The following is a 23,100-nucleotide window of genomic DNA, read 5'->3' as shown; positions in this document are numbered from 1 at the left end:
GGAGGACAAAGGGTTTGATTAGGGCAGGGAAAAGAGTCCGAGAGGAAGCTTGCAGGGAACATTAAGACGGACTGCAAAAGTTTTTATAGATATGTAAAGAGAAAAAGGTTAGTAAAGACAAACGTAGGTCCCTTGCAGTCAGAATCAGGGGAAGTCCTAACGGGGAACAAAGAAATGGCAGACCAATTGAACAAGTACTTTGGTTCGGTATTCACTAAGGAGGACACAAACAACCTTCCGGATATAAAAGGGGTCAGAGGGTCTAGTAAGAAGGAGGAACAGAGGGAAATCCTTATTAGTCGGGAAATTGTGTTGGGGAAATTGATGGGATTGAAGGCCGATAAAACCCCAGGGCCTGATGGACTGCATCCCAGAGTACTTAAGGAGGTGGCCTTGGAAATAGAGGATGCATTGACAGTCATTTTCCAACATTCCATAGACTCTGGATCAGTTCCTATGGAGTGGAGGGTAGCCAATGTAACCCGACTTTTAAAAAAAGGAGGGAGAGAGAAAACAGGGAATTATAGACCGGTCAAACTGACATCGGTAGTGGGTAAAATGATGGAATCAATTATTAAGGATGTCACAGCAGCGCATTTGGAAAGAGGTGACATGATAGGTCCAAGTCAGCATGGATTTGTGAAAGGGAAATCATGCTTGACAAATCTTCTGGAATCTTTTGAGGATGTTTCCAGTAGAGTGGACAAGGGAGAACCAGTTGATGTGGTATATTTGGACTTTCAGAAGGCTCTCGACAAGGTCCCACACAAGAGATTAATGTGCAAAGTTAAAGCACATGGGATTGGGGGTAGTGTGCTGACGTGGATTGAGAACTGATTGTCAGACAGGAAGCAAAGAGTAGGAGTAAATGGGTACTTTTCAGAATGGCAGGCAGTGACTAGTGGGGTACCCCAAGGTTCTGTGCTGGGGCCCCAGCTGTTTACATTGTACATTAATGATTTAGACGAGGGGATTAAATGTAGTATCTCCAAATTTGCGGATGACACTAAGTTGGGTGGCAGTGTGAGCTGCGAGGAGGATGCTAAGAGGCTGCAGAGTGACTTGAATAGGTTAGGTGAGTGGGCAAATGCATGGCAGATGAAATATAATGTGGATAAATGTGAGGTTATCCACTTTGGTGGTAAAAACAGAGAGACAGACTATTATCTGAATGGTGACAGATTAGGAAAAGGGGAGGTGCAATGAGACCTGGGTGTCATGGTACATCAGTCATTGAAGGTTGGCATGCAGGTACAGCAGGCGGTTAAGAAAGCAAATGGCATGTTGGCCTTCATAGCGAGGGGATTTGAGTACAGGGGCAGGGAGGTGTTACTACAGTTGTACAGGGCCTTGGTGAGGCCACACCTGGAGTATTGTGTACAGTTTTGGTCTCCTAACTTGAGGAAGGACATTCTTGCTATTGAGGGAGTGCAACGAAGGTTCACCAGACTGATTCCCGGGATGGCGGGACTGACATATCAAGAAAGACTGGATCAATTGGGCTTGTATTCACTGGAGTTCAGAAGAATGAGAGGGGACCTCATAGAAACGTTTAAAATTCTGATGGGTTTAGACAGGTTAGATGCAGGAAGAATGTTCCCAATGTTGGGGAAGTCCAGAACCAGGGGTCACAGTCTAAGGATAAGGGGTAAGCCATTTAGGACTGAGATGAGGAGAAACTTCTTCACCCAAAGAGTGGTGAACCTGTGGAATTTTCTACCACAGAAAGTTATTGAGGCCAATTCACTAAATATATTCAAAAAGGAGTTAGATGTAGTCCTTAATACTAGGGGGATCAAGGGGTATGGCGAGAAAGCAGGAATGGGGTACTGAAGTTGCATGTTCAGCCATGAACTCATTGAATGGTGGTGCAGGCTCGAAAGGCCGAATGGCCTACTCCTGCACCTATTTTCTATGGCCCCAAGTTTCCACATGATTTGCTCCTGATTTTTAGGAGCAACTGGTGTAGAACGGAGTATCTTAGAAATCGGAATTCTCCACATTTAGTTTGCTCTAGTTCTAGTCAGTTAGAACAGTTTCACTTTGGAACAGAATTTTTTTTTCCAAAAGGGGGCTTATCTGGCCACTTACGCCTGATTTCAAAGTTTCGTGAGTGAAAACTTACTCCAAACTAACTTAGAATGGAGTAAGTGAAGATTTTTGTACGGTCGAAAAAACCTTGTCTACACTTTAGAAAATCAGGCGTAGGTTACAAATCAGGCTTAGGGAATGGTGGGAGGGGGAGTGTTTAAAGGAAAGTTTACAAACATTAAACACTTCAGTTTTACAAATAAAGAGCCATCATCAATAATAAATGATAAATACATCAATAAATCAACCAGTAAATCAATCAAAAAAAATTAATAAGAAATATTTTTTTTTTTAAATCAATAAATAAAACATTTTCTACTTACCAACTGCAGCACCGGGAGCCCTCCAACAGCGTGCCCGTCCCCAGCACCAGATTTACAGGTAGGTGGCATTGGGTCGGGCCGGGGGGGGTGGTGGGAGGGAGGTCGGTTCGGTTCGGGTCGGGGGGAGGGAGGTCAGGTCGGATCCAGTCCGGAGGCGGGGGTGGGGGGGGAGCGGCTGTTGGGTCCGGTCCGGGGGCGGGGTGGGGGGGGGGGGGAAAGCGGGTGTTGGGTCCGGTCCGGGGGCGGGGGCGGGTCCAGTCCGGGGGCGGGGGGGGGAACGGGTGTCGGGTCCGGTCCGGAGGCGGGGGGGGGAACGGGTGTCGGGTCCGGTCCGGAAGCGGGGGGGGGAAAGAGGGTGTCGGGTTCGGTCCGGGGGCGGAGCAGCGGGTGTCGGGTCTGGTCTGGTCTGGGGCGGGGGGGCGGGAAGCGGGAGTCGAGTTGGGTCGGCAGGAAGCAGGGGCGGGCCGTGGGAGGAGCCTTATTCACGCAGCCCGTGAGGTCATTGGGCCAGGGCTAGGGGCTGTGTGCTTTGGCCCCTCCCACACAGTTTCAGGCGCCTGGAGCTACTGCCCTTGTGTGCCCACTGTAGCGCGCATGTGCAGAGCTCCCGGCACTGCTTTCGGCGCAGGGTCCTAGCTCCGCCCCCTACAGCTCGTGCTGCGCTGCGCTGAGGGCCAGAGGACCTGCAGGGAGGTGGAGAATACGGAGGGTTTTTTTAGGCGCACTTTGTGGCGCAAAAAACGGGCGTCCAGGTCGGGACTGCGCCATTCTAGGCGCGGCTCGAAACTTGGGCCCAATGTTTCTATGTTTTCTCATCCCTGACTTTTCTTACATTCTTATCGTGTGAAGGTGTTTTCAGCCACAGTGCTGACAGCAATTTGAAGGTTTGCATCAGCATTTGTTGCCAGAGAATTCATTGGCGAGCTGTCTTCTGAGAAGGAGATCAGCTTCCATTACACACCGGCACCCTTGATTTTCTCCATCCCAAACTTTACCCTCAAAGTCAAACAAAACTATGGGTAGAGCCTTGGTATAAAAAAAAATGGGCCGAGGTCACGTTTTTGCTATCAAGACTCAAAGAAAAGTATATCACAAACAAATAAAAAGAAATTGTGGGAATTTGTTCGAGGCACGACAATTGCTTTTATTTTGATGGGGCTGAATGGGAGGAATGAACACGTGGATGGTTATGTTGTGCAGAGTGTTGAATTATCCAACATGCCCCTTAGGTTCCAGTAAAATGCTAACTTATCTGCATTGCGAGGAGAGGGAGAATATGTAACTTTTTTTTTTGCCAGAGCTAGCACAAAGGTTTTGTATTTTTGGCATTGCGTTAATTCTATTTTGGAAGATAATTAGTCATCCAATATTTCTTGGATCTCCTCTTCAAATGCTAGAAACTGCTGAATCATCTTTTAAGATAGAAACATAGAAACATAGAAAATAGGTGCAGGAGTAGGCCATTCGGCCCTTCGAGCCTGCACCACCATTCAATAAGATCATGGCTGATCATTCATCTCAGTACCCCTTTCCTGCTTTCTCTCCATACCCCTTGATCCCTTTAGCCGTAAGGGCCATATCGAACTCCCTCTTGAATATATCCAATGAACTGGCATGAACAACTCTCTGCGGTAGGGAATTCCACAGGTTAACAACTCTCTGAGTGAAGAAGTTTCTCCTCATTTCAGTCCTAAATGGCTTATAACTTATCCTTAGACTATATCCCCTGATTCTGGATTTCCCCAACATCGGGAACATTCTTCCTGCATCTAACCTGTCCAGTCCCGTCAGAATTTTGTGTGTTTCTATGAGATCCCCTCTCATCCTTCTAAACTCCAGTGAATACAGGCCCAGTCGATCCAGACTCTCCTCATATGTCAGTCCTGCCATCCCGGGAATCAGTCTGGTGAACCTTCGCTGCACTCCCTCAATAGCAAGAATGTCCTTCCTCAGATTAGGAGACCAAAACTCAACACAGTATTCCAGGTGAGGCCTCTCCAAGACCCTGTAAAACTGCAGTAAGATCTCCCTGCTCCTATACTCAAATCCCCTAGCTATGAAGGCCAACGTGCCATTTGCCTTCTTCACCGCCTGCTGTACCTGCATGCCAACTTTCAATGACTGATGTACCATAACACTCTTTGCACCTCCCCTTTTCCTAATCTGCCACCATTCAGATAATATTCTGCCTTCGTGTTTTTGCCACCAAAGTGGATAATCTCACATTTATCCATATTATACTGCATCTGCCATGCATTTGCCCGCTCACCTAACCTGTCCAAGTCACCCTGCAACCTCTTAGCATCCTCCTCACAGCTCACACCGCCACTCAGCTTAGTGTCATCTGCAAACTTGGAGATATTACACTCAATTCCTTCATCCAAATCATTAATGTATATTGTAAATAACTGGGGTCCCGGCACTGAGCCCTGCGGCACCCCACTAGTCACTGCCTGCCATTCTGAAAAGGACCCGGCTCTCTGCTTCCTGTCTGCCAACCAGTTCTCTATCCACGTCAGTACATTACCCCCAGTACCATGTGCTTTAATTTTGCATACTAATCTCTTGTGTGGGACCTTGTCAAAAGTCTTTTGAAAGTCCAAATACACCACATCCACTGGTTCTCCCTTGTCCACTCTACCAGTTACATCCTCAAAAAATTCTAGAAGATTTGTCAAGCATGATTTCCCTTTCATAAATCCATGCTGACTTGGACCAATCCTGCCACTGCTTTCCAAATGCGCTGCTATTTCATCTTTAATAATTGATTTCAAATATTTTCCACACTATTGATATCAGGCTAACTGGTCTATAATTACCCGTTTTCTCTCTCCCTCCTTTCTTAAAAAGATGGGTTAGATGTAACATGTTAATTGTTTCAGATTTACAGTTTAACTGATCAGGGAATTTGATTATGAAGTTGGAAATTGATAAGTTTTTCTGGAGAAAAACTGGGCACAGATTCAAGAGTGGGTAAAATGTGGAATAAATTACCAACGTAGGTAGTCAAGCAGGAAACTTAAGGATTTCAAAGAGAGAATATACTAATTCCTAGCATCTAAAATGATTTCTAGTTATTACACTTTATAAACAATGCAGAACGATCTCACAGGAAAGAAAGGAGATAGTTGGACGGGCAGGCTGGATGGAGTGAAGTATGTTCTCCTGCCCAGAAATCATTGCTATATTTGGGCATGTAGTAAGTCAGTGGTGTCCAGTCTGTGGCCCTAGTGTCACGTGAGTGAGAGCTCTGGTAATTCAGCCCACAATGTCCAGACAACTCAATACTGAATCCAAACTCTTCCAAGTAATTCACTTTTTAAAAACCTCATGAAGTGGAATTACAGTTAGGAATAAGCACAACACCAAGGGGTAGAAATTCACCTTCGCCTGAAGCCGGGCACAACTTCCGGTGTGTGAAGTTTTTCTCCGCCGCATGTGTTGCGGTGGAGGTACCATCGATGTTCGGCACTTGGAAGTTTGTTGTTGTTGCTCGGGGCGGATATAGCTCCACCAGGGGAGGGTTTCGGCCACGCCAGCGGCCTGGCACCCAAGAGGGGATACCAGGCTGCCTGTTGGCGGCCCAGCTGAACCTGGGGGCATAATTGTCGGGCCAACCTGGCAGTCGGCTGACAATAAAAAATCAAATGCCGTCACTGGCAGCGCCACCTCCCCTTTGAGGGCGGCTAAGCCACCGACCAACAAGGAGTGCTCCGACACGAAAAGCTGTCGGGGGCACCGGCTGGCGGCGCTCCCGCAGGGCAATTCCGCAAAAGGGATATTTCCCGGTGGGCAATTTCGGGAAGGGATCGCCACCGGTCGGTAATGGGTTGGCTGTGCACGCTGTGGCGGGAAAACGGGCGGTGCGGTCCCCTACACTGTTCCGACCCTGCTGAAGGGCAATGTGCAAAATGCCGGCCCCTCCGCGGAAAGTCGGAGGCCGTTCCACGCCCCCCCCGTGGCCGCTGCTTTCAGGCGGCCAAAGCCCTTATCGGGAGGGCAAGTCTGCAATCCAAGTTCACCAAATTTAGGCAGTTTGGCTGCTTTGTTCCAGAGTGAAACCTTTCTAGGCTTGGCCTCACAGATTGATTGTTTTTGTTCTATGGTGAAGGGAAAGCTTGAAACCAATTTAAATTTTCACTTTCTTGTTGAGTTAAGGAGTGTTAGTTATGATTTTCAGTATAGATTTGATTATGGCACAGATTAGACTAGATGCCCAGAACCCATTACTGTGGATGACCTCAAATTACTCACCAGCACTCGGAGCTGTCCGCTTAAATTAGGAGGCTCACAGAGTAACTGTGTCTCAGAAACAGTGACGGCACACGGTGTGTCGCCAATCAATACAGTATAATTCAACTTCGCACCACCAGCAGCAGGAGGCAACAGGTTCCGACCCTGTCAACAGGCAAACACAATCTTGATATTTTCTTTTATAACAAAAAAATGACTTACAATCAAGTCTCATTCAAATCAGAATACAGAACAAGCATTTTATCAGATGCGTTTGCAGATTAAAGACAATATAAATAACCTTCAAGGTGCTGAAGGTATATTATTCTATCCAGTCATCAAGAATTATATGGTTAGCATGTTTTAATTATTTTAGATTTCTAAATAAATCTGATTTTATTTAGAATATAATTTCCTTCACTTTTTAAAAAAAAAACTATACTGATCAAATGCAATTAGCCTCCGCAGTACTGAATGAGAATTATTGCTCCAAGTCTTAAAATATAACTCGATGTGGCATAGCATTTCTTATATAAAGATAAATCAACTCTTTGTAACTAAGCATTTGAACATCTTTAAAATGAATTAAAACACATTATAATTACAGAACAATATCCAAACAATTACTTTAATACTTAACTCTAATACATTTTAATCAACTTTATATTTCTCTGCCCCGTAGCCCATGGATAGATTCCTGTTAATTGCTGCCATCACTTTGACTCATAACTAAACCAATGGTCAACTATAAAATGATACAATTCAGTTAATGCTACAAAAATAATTGAAGAAAAGGGATATTATAAAACACCTCTATCGAAAGGCCAGAATTAAGATTTTAAAGCGAGATTGTTGTTTTATCCGAGACTGCCCTACTTGACCCAGTTCCCTGTGAGCACTGGTCTGAGAATCCAGGTTAAACTGCTGCTGCCCTATCTATGAGCACAACTCCCTGCTGGGAGTGTGGGATTATCCTTTTGATCTTTTACACAAATGAGTACCTGTACTACCTCTCACTTTATCCAACTGTATCCAACAGCTACACGATTATCGAATGAAGTTATGCAAAATATCATAAAAGAGGAAACTTTAGAAAAAAGAATTAACAGGCAAACATTTTATGACTACTACTTTTCAATTAAAAAAATCACTAATGTTGAAGAAACGCCATTTCGTTACTCAGATGGTACTTCAAATATCAGGTGGTGAGATTCACCAAAAATTAAAAAATTACACCATAGTTGCGACATTGCTATGCTCCCCGTCAGTTCAGAACAGAAAGATATCACTGTACCTTAAAAACAACAATCACGTCAATTTTAAACTCTTCAAAGACCTAAATCTGTGCAACTATTTAAATAAAGTGTCTCTGGGGCACTCCAGTTGGCTAAGTAGGTACACTCAATACGTGGCGCAGTATGAGATTTAGAAACCGGGAAGGACCCAGGTTTGAGTCTGGGTCTGCGCCAAGGTAACTGATCTCATTTTGCAACTTATGAGAGAAAACAAGCACAGTTTCGTAATAACAGGAGTAAAATGAAAGGCACAGCATAAACCTACCTCTGCATACTGTGTAGCTGAATGTGATTTTCACCAGACACCCAAGCAATCCTCAGGGAAACTGGTAGGGGATTGGAGGGCGGGGGGCAGGGGGCCGGGGGCAAGGGAGTGTGGGGAGGTGGGAAGGGGCACTTTTTTGTCTGCTATTGAGTTTGGTTGGTATAGCTATCAATTTTTCCAACTGGTAGTGTTTCTCCAGATCTTTAGGGGTCGAAATTCGTTTTTTAGCGCCATCCGTTAGCGCCGGAGAAGGGCGGCTAAAGTCTTACCGATGCAGCGGAGTGGTGTCCTTGCCTCCTGAAAACTTTAGTTGGGCGGTGCGGGCGGCGCTAAGAGGCAGCCCTGCGTGCTCTATCGCCACCCACATGATGGCGTCATCGAGCGTGCAACGCCCTCCTCTGGCACCGCGGCAGCAAACTTCAGTTAGATCATCGGCTTTACCGGCAGGTGCTTTTGCCCACTGGGAAAGCTGTCGGTACATTGGGAATCCCGGGGCGGTGTCATCCAGAGAGTAAAGTAAGTTATTAAGTTTAATTTTTTTAGCTTCTATTTATTTATGGCAGCAGTGGGGAAGTGCGGGTGTGGGTCACTGAAATTTTCGCAAACATTTTGTTTTTCATTTTCAGACACCAGGATGCCGGCATCCTCGCGCCAGAAAATTGAGTCAGTCCCGAGCTACCGCTCCGTTGGCTCCCGAGGACGACTGTACAATGCCTCTTCTGCTCCACTCTCCTCTTTGGAGGAAAAAAAACCCTGAATTTTGCAATTTGAGACGGTAATTACCGCCTGGCAGTAAAATCGGCAGTACCGAATTGTGACCCCTTAATGTTGCTCCATTGTTCTATAATTGTTCTTCAGTTATTAATTAGGAAAGAACCAAGGAGAATTGGAGCCAAACCTCGATCGTCAGTATTAGGGAAATGTAAATGCACTGGTCAAGGTTAAATAGCATAGATTATCACGTTAGATTGATCATCTTGAGCTCCATTAGATTACTTTGCTGATTTAAGGAGAAATTTCAGAGAGCTTTGTCTTCTTGAAAGTGTGACCTGTCGTTACTCACCGTCCTCAGGAGATTAATTAAATCGGGCCGTGTTGGTAATATTCGCGATTCATTTAAGAGACCTTAAATTCAAAGTTTTCTTTTTCAATGCTCGATATTCATGCAGAAAATTCAAACATCTACTAGCTATGTGGGTAGCTAAGTGTTAGCTGTGGCTCAGTGGGTAGCACACTCGCCTCGGAGTCAGAAGGTTGTGGGTTCAAGTCCCACTCCAGGGACTTCAGCACAAAAATCTAAGCTGACACTCCAGTGCAGTGCCGAGGGAGAGCTGCACCGTCGGAGGTGCCGTCTTTCGGATGAGACGTTAAACCGAGGCCCCATCTGCTCCCTCAGATCTCATGGCACTATTTCAAAGAAGAGCAGGGGGGTTATCCCTGGTGTTCTGGCCAATATTTATCTCTCAATCAACATAACAAAACAGATTATCTGGTCATTATCACATTGCTGTTTGAGAGAGTTTGCACAAGTTGGCTGCCACATTTCCCACATTACAACAATGACCGTACTTCATTGGCCGTTAAGTGCTTTGAGACATCTGGTGGTCGCAAAAGGCACGATATATAATCCAAGTCTTTCTTTGACGTGTAAATTTGTTGCAGTGCAGAGAGCACATGGAATGTTGGAAAGTTCCCAATCAGTAAGAAATGGCCTTTTCTTGCTCTACAATATGAACATTCTTTCATACGTCTTAGATTTTGCTTGAGTGGAGCATAAACGCCACTGGTCGGGCCGAATGGCCTGTTTCTGTGCCGTATATCCTATGTAATCCTATGTTGAGTCTACCTAAAGATGATAGAATAAATTCAGTGACCCTCATGCTCCCAAGCAGGGAACCTCATTTGATGGGATTGGGGGCATGAAGAAAGGGCTACAGCATTGTAGCAGTGATCTTTCGACCTGCACTGCTCATGAGTGAGGCTGCATATTGGGAGTGTGGAATCACTGAATTTATCCATCTAGATTCTATGATTTTGTTTTCTCCTGTATTATATAATATGACAACAAGGCACTGCTCAGAAGGCTGTAATTTCAACTAAGGTGTGAGCTGCTTATAAACCACTCAAATTGCTTGTGCTTTATAATGCCATCTGAACCCTGGGTTCTAAGCTGCCAGGCTGACGCACATATAGCCCACTCTGAAGAGGGCCCACAATCGTAACTCCAGCTGATTAAAGAAAAAATGCAGTCTATAAATGAGTTAATGTGGCATGTTTAGATCAGCGAAAAAGTTAATTAAAATTAATGTCTCCCATGGCATTTTACATATTTATTTTCTATACATCCCATAAATAAGGTGCAAAATTATCTCTCTTAATTCTATCCAGGTATAAATTATTTTCTATAATAACCACTCAATTGATCATTGGCCAATAGGCGACTTCCAGCATAATGCATCACTTAAAAGACACGAGGGACCCAAGTTTCCACCGACCCTTAGAACGGCACACCTCCGTGAGGTCCGCCGATTTTTTAGAACACAAACGGCGCCTATTATTTACCTTTGTATTCTCCATGCAGTCCGATCGATCCAGGCCCTTGGCCCAGTGCAGCAGAACGCGGGGGGCGGAGCCAGGTCCCGGTGCTGAAAACAGTGCCGGAACCTCTGCACATGCGCGCTCGAGTGTGCGCGCATGTGCAGTAGCTCCTCGCCCCCATATTCTGTGTGCGTGTGCTGCAGGCTGTGTGGGAGGGGCCCGAAGCACGCCACCCCTATCCCTGGCCGAATGGGCTCCCTGCTGCACCCTGTGAGGGAACAGTGGACTGTGAAAGCAAAGATGACTATGGAATTTAGCCTCAGTGGGAGTTCAGCCTGAGTTCAGCACCTAGGTATAGTTGGGCAGGACTTTATCGATAATTAATACTTGTGTGAAGTGAGTAAGTGGAGTTGGATTCTTGCAAGAGTTTTTTACTAATGGAAGTTCATGGTCACAGGGCAGGCCCGTCTGTTTAATGTTGCCTCCTCCTCTCCCTCATCGGTGGTCCGCTGCCTTCCCTTCACAAAGATAGGACTTCTATTTTTTATTTGTTATTGATTGATTGATTGCTTATTACTTTGGTCTTGGCGCTTTAAGAGCAGGGTTCCTTCTATTTTTTAATTTGTTAATTAATTGCTTATTATTTTTCATGCTTTGTAAGTCTTGGTGCTTTAAATATACTGCTTTGTTTAGTGCTTAATGCTTTAAATGTACTTATGCTTCTTTAATGTTGTTGTGAAGGTGTTTAGTGCTTTGGAAAATCCTGTAACTTCCCTTCCTCCCCCCCACCCCCCATCTCTGGCTACCTGCGCCTGATTTCTAAAGTGTCCGCAAGGTTTTTCAGAGCAGACGCATACGCTGGCCTAAGTTAGTTTGGAGTAACTTTTCACTGTCGAAACTTGTTTAAATGGCCAAAACAGGCGTAAGTGGCTGGTAATGCCCCCTTTTGAAAAAAAAACTGAACTAAAAAGAAACTGAACTAACTCACTTAAACTGGAGCAAACTAAATGTGGAGAATTGTGATTTTTCAGATAATCCAAAAAAAAACAGTTGCTCCAAAAAAATAGGAGCAACTCCCGTGGAAACTTGGGCCCGAGGTCACTATCTTGACAAAATTATACAATGACTAAAGGCTCTGTACTCTAGGGCGTCAGGGTAGCACTCTCACCTCTGAGCTGGAAGGTTGTGGGATCAAGCCACACTCCAGAGACTTGAGCACACACTCTAGGCTGACTCTTCAGTGCAGTACTGAGGGAGCGCTGCACTGTCGGATTTGCCGTCTTTTGGATGGGACGTGAAACCGAGGCTTCACCTGCCCTCTCAGGTGGACAGAAAAGATCCTGTGGCACGATTCAAAGAAGAGCTGGGGAGTTATCCCCATGTCCTGTTAAAAAATTAGCCTTCAACCAAGATGCTGAAAATCTTTTGCAGAATAGGATAGAATGGAATAAAAAGGGCATGTTATTCCACAGTTGTAGGGATTTGTTTGTATAAATAGCAAATTATTTTTAAAATTCATTTTAATTAAGATAATTAAAGCATGGCAAGCAATTAAATACACCTAATTATGTTTCCCTCATCTTTCTCACATTTCAAAATGGTTACCATGTTGCAAATCTCTTTCATGTGAATGAAATATTAAATTACAAGGGTTGTTTTTCCTCCAAATATTATTGCTCTTACGAGCGGGTTACAGATTTATTAGAATTACTTGGCTCCAAATCTCTCTTTAAAAAAAACAAAGAGAAATAGATGTTGGAAAATTTGCCTCTGGCCACAAAAAAAACACTGGTCCTCGAATCTGTTCGACAGACCATGGGTTGCAGTAATGTTTTGAAGTACCTGAACACAGGTTTACAGCATGAATTGTGGAGGTGGTGGTAGGTCTAGTCATGATGTTATCACAATGCCGCATGATAACATTCATTTATCTCACTTAATTTATCTCGGCACCAACTGTAAAAATAAAGTCAATACTGCAACCTCCAAAAACATCAATTACAGTTGGAAAATATCACTGTTGGGGGGGGAAGAGGTTGTCACGACTACTGGTGTTTGTAATAAACAAATGCTTAGCTTTTTAAAATCATAATTTTACAATTGCAGTATTCTTTGCCTTTCTGCGACAGGGTCTGAGTCATTATTCTCCAGGCTGATGAATCATGAAAATTAATTGTCAAATGTTTTAAAAATAGCCTGCAGTGCGGAAATGATAGAAGGATTCCGTTCAGTCCTTCACCCCTGTGCCAGTGCTGGCTTTTCAACTGGAAACTAGCCACTTTAATGCCATTTCCCTGCCTTATTCCTTTTACACATATTAATCCAAATCCCCTTTAAATAATGTCATGATCTCTGCCTCAAATAGCTGCTCGTGGTAAAGCACTGCATGTTCTAATAACTTGTGTCGCAAACATTCTGCAGTCTCCCCCATGCACTCTTTGCGATAATCTTGAATTTTGCCCTCTTTTTATTTATTTGTTGAAAAGTAGAAGCAATGCTTCACTATTTTTGCACTCTCCCATTCTTTACAACCAATTAATCAGGCTCGGTCCTCTTACATTGCATTCAAAATTTCCAGTCCAACATATTTATCTTTGACTTCTTTATGGTCTTTATCTATTTTCAATGGTTATAGTCATTTTGCCCCAAATATTCTTTAGGTCTCGAAAATAACTTTAGAGATCCACCCACTCCTCCCACTCACAATGTCCGTTTGCCCTAAGCTAGTTTTATCAGTGCTGTGACATTTGCAAAAACGACGCACCCGTGTCTGTGAAGGAAAAGAAACGACTCCACATATACATCAACATTATTCAAAAATGGGCTTTTCATCTTTTCGATAAACTGGTCTGAAAGCTTTGTGGTTTTGTACCCACCGGGCACAGTGCTATAGTGATTATGTTACTGGACTTATAATCCAGAAAACGTGAATTCAATTCCCACCGTGGCTGTTTGAGAATTTGAATTCCGTTTAAAAAAAAAAAAAAAAAAATTGGAAATAAAAACTGCCATCGGTAAGTGTGACCATGAAGCTGTCAGATTATCATTAGTGAACTCGACCGGTTCACTAATGTCCTTCAGGGAAGCAAACCTGCTGTCCTTAACCCAGTCTGGCCTATATGTGACTCGAGTCCCATACAATCGCAATTGACTCTCAACTGCGCTCTGAAGTTGCCTAGCAATCACTCAGTTGTATGAAACTACTAGCAGCAGTTCAAGAAGGAGGCTCACCACTTTCTCAGGCCAACTAAGGATGGGTAATGGACGCTGACCTAGCCAGCGATGCCCACATCCACAGAATGAAAAACAAAAGCCTGATAGTATCAGGGCAGGCTGTTATTTGAACTCTGAGGCTATTATCTGAAAGGGTCAGTGGAGGGGTTAAGGGTATAGTACAGCGCTCCAACTTACGGATCTTAGCACATACTTTCAGTATAATGGGGGAGCCTGGCTTCTGTTCCAGCATGCCTGTTGTACTCAGAGGTTCAAAGGTCGGGTTGGGGTAGAAGATGAAATTTGTGTTATTGTAGATAAGCAGCGTCTGTACGTTGTCAAAGACAAAACCAAACTCATCTGGCCGTTCCACGGTGTCCATTCCAGGTCTGTACTCGTGTGTAAGGGCTGGGGCACGGCAGGTCATGGTCGTAGAATTCACGACTTCACACACCTGGAGCAGAAAGAAAGAATGTTGAATTCTTGAAATGCTGTATATCCTTTTCACAATATGAAATATTCTATTCCATAACCTCAACTTTTCATAAATTTGGCATTTTGAATGTCAGGAAAAACATGCACTGTAATGCTGAGAAAAATGTACACACTCATTACTTTTAGAATCATTTTAAGAAAGGACTATTTGAAAATTGCTGGACCTCGAATGTTAATAAAAGGGCGGTACAGTTACACGTCCTTTATTCATACAGACTTTAAAAACGTCACTGTAATGTAAGTAAAAATTGAAACTGGCAAACTGTACAGCAGCAATTATGAAGTGCGACTAAAAGATACACTACCTAGAAATTGTAGCGTCATACATCTTGGGGATCCACTCTGCAGCACCACGGACATCTCCTGCAGGCTATTTTGCACTGCAAGGTTACCAATGGTCACATCTCGGAATACGGCACTTTTACAGAGCAAGTACAATCCAAATAAATAAGAGTGTTGGCTTCCAAATGAGGACCAATACACTGTTTTTAAAGAAATATACTTGCACCTTTACGTGTTATAGGGAGATATAAGGTCTGAAAATAGCATTTCTCATATCGATTGCGTTTTATTATATTAGACCATAGGAACTAAACTGTGCTGTAAAGTACATGGACTTAAGGACAAAATCTGCATCGATGCACGTTCCCTCTGGTCTTCAAAACACTGCCGTGATATCTATCTTTTTTTAAAAATCGATACTCTTACAGCCAACATGGATGTACTAAAGTATAGTTTGATGTACAGTAAGCTTTATTTTTCATTTCACCTTTCCTCCAGGGAAAGTTAATTTGAACTAAATTTCCCAGCATGAATACACTCCACAAATGAGATTCTGTGAGCTGAAGCAAAGCTGAACACTCCAGATATTGAATTGAAATTCCATACGGTCAATTCACCCGAGTCAAGCAAACTCCCACGAGTTGTTCAGTGAGGAAATAGCTAATTTACTTAATTAAAGAATGACCACAGATAAAATACAAAATTAAATCTATATAGATTTATCTTTCTCTCATCCTCCTCGTTTCATTTCTCTTTATGCTGACAAAGGCTCTTTTGTCTAAAGTTAATCTTCCATTAAACACCATTAAGGAGTTTCAGAGATTTCATTAACCCTCTCTGTGTGACTTTAAAAGCCAAGGATTTTGCACAAAGTGTATTAGCTTTTCTGCATTACCACACTTCTGTACTGCATCATTCTGAAATTGCAGCTCATTGTCTTTTTACTGGATTTAAAGATTATTATGGAATAGAATATTTAAAATGCAGCTTTGTAATCCTTCTCCACATTTGTATTATTCATGAGTTTAAACAATAAAAGGTGACTCTATAAATCCATTACACCTTATATTAAACCTATTGGATTAGGGAAAATCATATTGTTAAAATTAATATAATTGCATAATGGTTGTTTGAAAAAAGAACTGTGATGCTATAGAAGAGTTATAAAATCGAAAACTGTACTTATTTTTGTAGAATATTGCACTTCTATTTCAGATCCTCACACCCTTCCCCAAATGCGTTACATCCTTTCTCCCCAGCTCTCACTTCATCGGTGAAGAAAATCAACAGGGTTATAGCATTCTCCATATTTGCATCTTGAGGGTGGAAAGCAAGTGTTTTAACCATTTATATTTTAGTAGGGGTCCATGAGACTGAAATAATCGCTAAGCTAATCTGTCTGAGAACGACACTTGTTTCGCATTAAAACACATCAGAATGCATAGCATTCATTAAAAAAATTCCTTGAATGCAATATGGTGTTCATTCTGATCCTTGTTTTCAAATCCCTCCACTATCTCAATGACCTCCTCCAGCCCTATAACCCTCCAAGATCTCTGCACTCTTCTAATTCTGGCCTCTTGCACATCCCCTATTTTAATCGCTCTACCATTGGCAGCCGTGCTTTCAGCTGCCGAGCCCCTAAATTCTGCAATTTCCTCCTAAACTTCTCTATCTCTCTCTCCTCATCTAAGATGCTCCTTAAAACCTACCTCTTTGACCAAGCTTTTGGTCACCTGTCCTAATATCTCCTTCTGTGGCTCAGTATCAAATTGTGTTCGATAACACTCCTGTCTCAGGATACTTTACTACGTTAAAGGGACTATTTCAATGTAAGCTGTTGTTGAAGTCCATATTTTTCATACCCGTTTGTGCTGTGAGAATTAAGTGGAAGACATGAAATTCGGCCTATATCAAAACCTATCATCAAGGTCAAAATAAAAATAAAAACTGCTGGAGATATGGGGGGTGCTTTTCATGCTGCTCGAATATCCTGCTGTCAGTGGGTGGGGCTGCACTCACCCGCCCAATGACATTGCGGGTCAGTCCTCACTTTAATATTCATGGTGAGCTGACAGTGCTGTATGTGCTACCAATAGGCAGCTCGCACATTGGGGTGTGGTCATTCCAGCGGGGCTGCTGCAGTTTAAAGGCAGCCGGCACAAGCTGAAAGCTGCATTTTCTTTGTATGGAGAACACTACAGCTGTTTTTTCAAACCCGCAGAGAATATGACTACAGCCAGGACTCCTTGATTGTCAGATGGTGCTGTGGAGGTACTTGTTGAGCCGGTAAACACTTGGGAGGAGGCCCTCTTTCCCAGTGTGGATCCCAGGCAATTAGCGCACTAGCCTGTCGAAGTCAGATGGCAGAATGCCTCATCACCAGAACTTTCAAACAAGCACCAAGATGTCGCTTGTCGGATGGTGAGAAGGGTCTTCCCCGTCAGCAGATCCTTCATGCACAGCTGGCATCTCAGCACCACCGCATGCTGTCCTCAGGATGGCTGCGGGGGTGGGGGGGGGGGGGGGGGGGAGGACGAGACCATCATCCATCTCTTTCTGGAATGTGCCTTTGCAAAGAAAGTCTGGAAAGAGATGCCGTGGTTTCTGTCGAGATTCATCCCGAGCAGCTCCGTAACACAGGGCTCTGTGCTCTGCAGACTGATCCCAGGGATGCATCGACTGCTGCTGGAGGACCATCAACTCGGGGAAAGGCACCCTTTGGTCTGCCCGAAACTTGCTGGTCTTCCACAGTAAGGAGCTGTCCATGATCTAGTGTTGGAGACTGGCACATTCCAAGGTCCGGGTCGACGTGCTGAGGGACGCACTAAAACTTGGTGCAGCCGCCGCAAAGGCACGATGGGGAAGGGCCACAGTCTAAGGCCTCTTCCGCCACTGTACACCGAGGAGCTGGAACCAGTCTAAAAACCCCCTCGCTGTATGACGTTTTAATGAAAATGTACTTGTAATCTGTTTGTGTACATAGAGTATCATGTACTCTTCCATCTGCATTGTGCTACATGTAACGTGATTTGTGGATTGCATTGTAATGTCTTCTTCTTAGGCAGTCCCTCGGAGTCGAGGATGTACAAAGTAATGTATTTTGACAAATTTTTATGAATAAAGTATATTTTTCAAATTAAAATCAAATTAGCACACTAGGCATGGAAAGAAGCGGCATCCAATGTCAATGCAATCAGCACTGCTCCTAGGACCTGGCAGCAATGATGGAAAAAATGGAATGACCTCACCAGGGCTGCTACGGTAAGACTCCCGTTCACATCTCTCTCACTTTCTGCTCAGACCCGCAACACCATACTTCAGCCCCAGTACTACCAATTCTTCTCTGCCCTGCATCCCATGGCTCTCTGCCAATCGCAGTAGCACACTTCACTGCACTTGCTTCTGCTTGCAAACTCGACACCTGATACTCAGTGGCGGTCCCATCTCGTTATTGTTACTCTCAGCATGCACACTGTTCTCTGCTGCCACACACATCTCCACCACCCTGCAACAGGGCACACACTAATTCCAGTTCACTGTTGCAGGTCAAGGTGGCATCAACAAAATCTGAAGGAGGGCCACCAGCAGTGCAAGCACTCATGCCATCGCAGGGGGTTGGCACCAGCAATATTGGCAGAGGAGGGAGGGCTTGTAGCCTGGCACATGGCAAGGGCTGCCTCTTCCTACTGTGGCTGGAAGTAAAGCTGAGTCATAGTGGTGGTGTAGATCCGGGAGGGTTGCTATTTATGGTGGAAATCCTGCCCTGCAGGAGGTGTCTTCCAACTGCAAAACCTAGGCCATTATTTTCCTGCTGTTGAAGAAAATTATTTTCCTAAACTGTCAACAGTTCGCCATTAAGTATTTAGAAGAAAAATGTCCTCAATTTACTCCAGTGAATTCTCGCTCTCATGGGAGTGAGCCAACACAACTATTATATAATGTTATTGTCGTACCATGCAACACACACATTTGTACTCAGTGCATTAAAATAACTTTGTATTCAAGAGCAAAGGTTTGACATCAGTCCAGGACTTACATTGAGAGATTCTCGGCTGTTGTGCTTCACACGGATCCTGGGTTCCTGGATTATATCCAAGTTTGTTCCAAACACAGTGAGAGAAGTATTGCCACTGAGATAAAACAAAGGACAAGAGAGTTTTGTACTTGTGTATATTTGATTATCAATAAATAATCCCATTTTGAATAAATAATTTACAGTTTTCATAGCCTCGTGTCAAATGATGTCAAAATAGAACAAGATTGTTTATCTGGTGTCTTTGAAGAGGCACTACCTTCATAAAATAATGTTTATTTATCTGGTTACCCCAGATGGCTGTGGAGGCTCAATCTTTGAGTATGTTCAAGACAGAGATTGATAGATTTTTGGATATTAAGGGAATCATGGGATATGGGGACAGTGCAGGAAAGTGGAGTTGAGGTAGAAGAGCAGCCAAGATCGCATTGAATGGTGGAGGTGTCGAATAAGAACATAAGAAATAGGAGCAGGAGTAGGCCATGCGACCCGTCGAGCCTGCTCCGCCATTCAATAAGATCATGGCTGATCTGATTATGGACTCAGCTCTACTTCCCCGCCCGCTCCCCATAACCCCTTATCATTTAAGAAACTGTCAATTTCTGTCTTAAATTTATTCAATGTCCCAGCTTCCACAGCTCTCTGAGGCAGCGAATACCACAGGTTTACAACCCTCAGAAGAAATTTCTCCTCATCTCTGTTTTAAATGGGCGGCCCCTTATTCTAAGATCATGCCCTCTAGTTCTAGTCTCCCCCATCAGTGGAAACATCCTGTCTGCATCCACCTTGTCAAGCCCCCTCATAATCTTATATGTTTCGATAAGATCACCTCTCATTCTTCAGAATTCCAATGAGTAGAGGCCCAACCTACTCAACCTTTCCTCATAAGTCAACCCCCTCATCTCCAGAATCAAACGAGTGAACCTTCTCTGAACTGCCTCCAAAACAAGTATATCCTTACGTAAATATGGAAACCAAAACTGCACGCAGTATTCCAGGTGTGGCCTCACCAATAACTTGTATAGCTGTAGCAAGACTTTCCTGCTTTTATACTCCATCCCCTTTGCAATAGAGGCCATGATTCCATTGGCCTTCCTGATCACTTGCTGTACCTGCATACTATCCTTTTGTGTTTCATGCACAAGTACCCCCAGGTCCCGCTGTACTGAAGCACTTTGCAATCTTTCTCTATTTAAATAATAACTTGCTCTTTGATTTTTTTTCTGCCAAAGTGCATGACCTCACACTTTCCAACATTATACTCCATCAAATTTTTGCACACTCACTTAGCCTGTCTATGTCCTTTTGCAGATTTTTTGCAGATCCTCCTCACACATTGCTTTTCCTCCCATCTTTGTATCATCAGCAAACTTGGCTACGTTACACTCAGTTCCTTTTTTCAAGTCGTTAATGTAGATTGTAAATAGTTGGGGTCCCAGCATAGTTGGCCTACTCCTGCTCCTAATTCTTAAGTTCTTATGTTTACAAAGGCAGGATGAAAATCATATCAAAGGGCACTGTCACTTGCATGGGACTGTATTACAATGAAAATAAAGTTATTCTCTTCATCTTCCACTGGATAAAACTTCAATAGGAAGATAGTTGCTCAAATTAAAAGTCTTTAACATCTTAAATATATGTTTCGCTCCTTGGAAGAATCCATGTTGCAAACACTAGCGATTTCATTAACAATTTATTCTGTTCGTAAAAAATTTGAGGTCTGCCTTAGACATTCTCTCAGCTACAGTGATTCTGGTAGCCCTGGTAAGTGGTTCAAGTGTCTTACATAAGAACATAAGAAATAGGAGCAGTAGGCCTTTTGGCCCATCGAGCCCGTTCCACCATTCAATAAGATCATGGTTGATCTGTTCAGGACTGTGCCCGTACCAATGTTCCCTCTAAGCTACGTGGCTGCGCAGCTGTCTGCTGGTCCCGTGCAGCCCAGGACAATTTTTTTTCCAATGTGAAATTTTGCGCATGCGCAAAACTTTAAATGTGCCATGCAGCCCATTAAAGGGGCCATGCACCCAAAAAGAAATTAGGGCCAACATTAGCCCACACTGTCCAATATCTAATTATATGATAGCGTAACCCAGAGTTATAACAATCGGACCCTCTTGTGATCTGATAGTGTCTTTTGCATATGCATTTCACCAATCTTTCTGAAGGTGGCTGAAACAAATTAGAGAGACAAGGCCAAATATGAATCGTTAAGCTGCTTTATTTTATAGAAGTATGGAGTACCAAATGTAATCAAATTTCACCTTGATTCAACTAATGTTTGAGGCCTCCTTGAGAACAAAGTAATGTAAATATGACCAAACTTTTTAGCGAGTTCACTTAACTTTTCCTCGTCAGCCTTTTGATTGTGCTTAGGTCTGGGCGTGAGCTGAGTGGCTTTCCCCAACTAAACCAAGCTTCCTCTCCACATCGAGCTGGCTGACTGCCCATGCGCAGTCTTGGTTTTTTTTTCCCCCACTGTGTTCCCTGCCAGTATAAGGACTGTCCCGCTGACTACTTCCCCATTCAGTGATTCACCAACAGCCCGGTCAATAAAACTGGCCGGGCGACCTTCCATCTTTGAGGTGCAGGTTTGAAGGAAATGTTATATATGTAAACCTATATATACCTTGTGTAGCCACCAGAGGGCTCATCCCCTGGAGTCCCAAGGGATCCCACAATCCCTTGAGAGCACTGGTACATAAGGAGGCCTCACAGGCTGGAGGCGCACTCTGGAAACCTGCAATTAAAGACTACGGTCACACTTGACTTTGAGCTCACAATATCTTATCAGACTCTTTATTCATACACTACAACTGGCAACGAGATGCAGATGATGAACCCAACGATGCAGAGAACAGTGAGCTTCCTGGAGAAATTTTCAGAGGGAGATGATTGGGAAACCTTCATGGAGCAACTCAACCAATACTTCGTGGCCAACAAGCTGGAAGGAGAAGCAAACGTTACCAAACGAAGGGCGATTCTCCTCGCCATCTGTGGGCACCATCATATGGCCTCATGAAAAATCTGCTTGCTCCAGAGAAATCGTACGATGATCTGTGCACACTGGTCCGGGAGCATCTGAACCTGAAGGAAAGCGTTCTGATGGCGAGGTACCAGATCTACACCTACAAAAGGTCTGAAGGCCAGGAAGTGGTGAGCTATATCGCTGAGCTGAGGTGCCTTGCAGGACACTGCGAATTTGAAGGACATTTGGAGCACATGCTCAGGGACTTCTTCGTTCTTGGCACTGGCCATGAAGTGATACTTCGCAAACTTTTAACTGTAGAGACCCCAACCTTGAGTAAAGCTATAGTGATAGCCCAGGCGTTCATTGCCACCAGTGACAATACTAAGCAAATCTCTCAGCACACGAGTGCTGCTACAAGTACTGTGAACAAAGTGATGATGTTTTCAAATTGCAACGTACAGGGCAGGCCCCACCTGGCTACAGTTGCACATCCGCAGATGTCTCAGAGTCCACCATCAAGGGTGATGAATGCAAGGCCATTAACACCTGGTTGGCGCTGTGGGAGTGATCATCGTCTCCATTCATGCCGCTTCAAAGGGTACGTTTGCAAGGGCTGTGAAACAATGGGAGACCTCCAATGTATGTGCAGGCAAGCTGCAAACCCTGCTAATCCTGCAAACCACCATGTTGCAGAGGAGGACAGATCCATGGCGGATCACGACGAACCAGAGCCTCAGACCGAGGAGGCAGAGGTATATGGGATGCACACATTTACCACAAATGTTGAAGGTTGAATTAAATGGACTCCCGGTGTCAATGGAGCTCGACACGGGCGCGAGCCAGTCCATTACGAGCAAAAAGACTTTTGATAAATTGTGGTGCAGCAAAGCCTCAAGGCCTATCCTGACTCCCATTTGCACTAAACTGAGAACATACACAAAGGAACTGATTCCCGTAATCAGCAGTCCTACTGTACAGGTCTCCTACGATGGAGCAGTGCACAAGCTACCACTCTGGGTGGTACCGGACAGTGGTCCCACGCTGCTCAGAAGGAGCTGGCTGGGAAAGATAAGCTGGAACTGGGACAACGTCAGAACGCTCTCGGCTGCTGATGACACTTCATGTGCCCAGGTCTTAAACAAGTTCCCCTCGCTGTTCGAACCAGGCCCACCTAATTCCGGGGGCGCGACCCATCCATCACAAGGCGAAAGCAGTACCGTACATGATGAGAGAGAGGGTGGAGATCGAGCTGGACCGGCTGCAACGAGGGCATCATTTCGCCAATCGAATTCAACGAGTGGGCCAATTCGATTGTTCCAGTCCTCAAGGGAGAAGGCACAGTCAGAATCTGTGGTGAT

At 44.2% G+C, this 23,100-nt stretch overlaps 1 protein-coding gene across 4 annotated transcripts in view; it reads right to left on the bottom strand.

The window, feature by feature from the left end:
* Positions 1-23,100, bottom strand: part of plxna2 (plexin A2) — a 513,884-nt gene that overhangs the window by 89,958 nt on the left and 400,826 nt on the right. For all 4 annotated transcript variants that reach the window (XM_070859435.1, XM_070859436.1, XM_070859433.1 and 1 more), the window contains 3 exons: positions 18,775-18,868; positions 14,173-14,412; positions 6,669-6,812 (listed from right to left, as the gene is read on the bottom strand). In XM_070859435.1, coding sequence (XP_070715536.1) covers positions 6,669-6,812; positions 14,173-14,412; positions 18,775-18,868 — 478 coding nt within the window. The remainder of the gene's footprint in view (positions 1-6,668; positions 6,813-14,172; positions 14,413-18,774; positions 18,869-23,100) is intronic.

The sequence above is a fragment of the Pristiophorus japonicus genome, chromosome 17, assembly GCF_044704955.1.
Source record: "Pristiophorus japonicus isolate sPriJap1 chromosome 17, sPriJap1.hap1, whole genome shotgun sequence".
NCBI lineage: Eukaryota > Metazoa > Chordata > Chondrichthyes > Pristiophoridae > Pristiophorus > Pristiophorus japonicus.
This window is presented reverse-complemented; position numbering and strand designations above follow the sequence as displayed.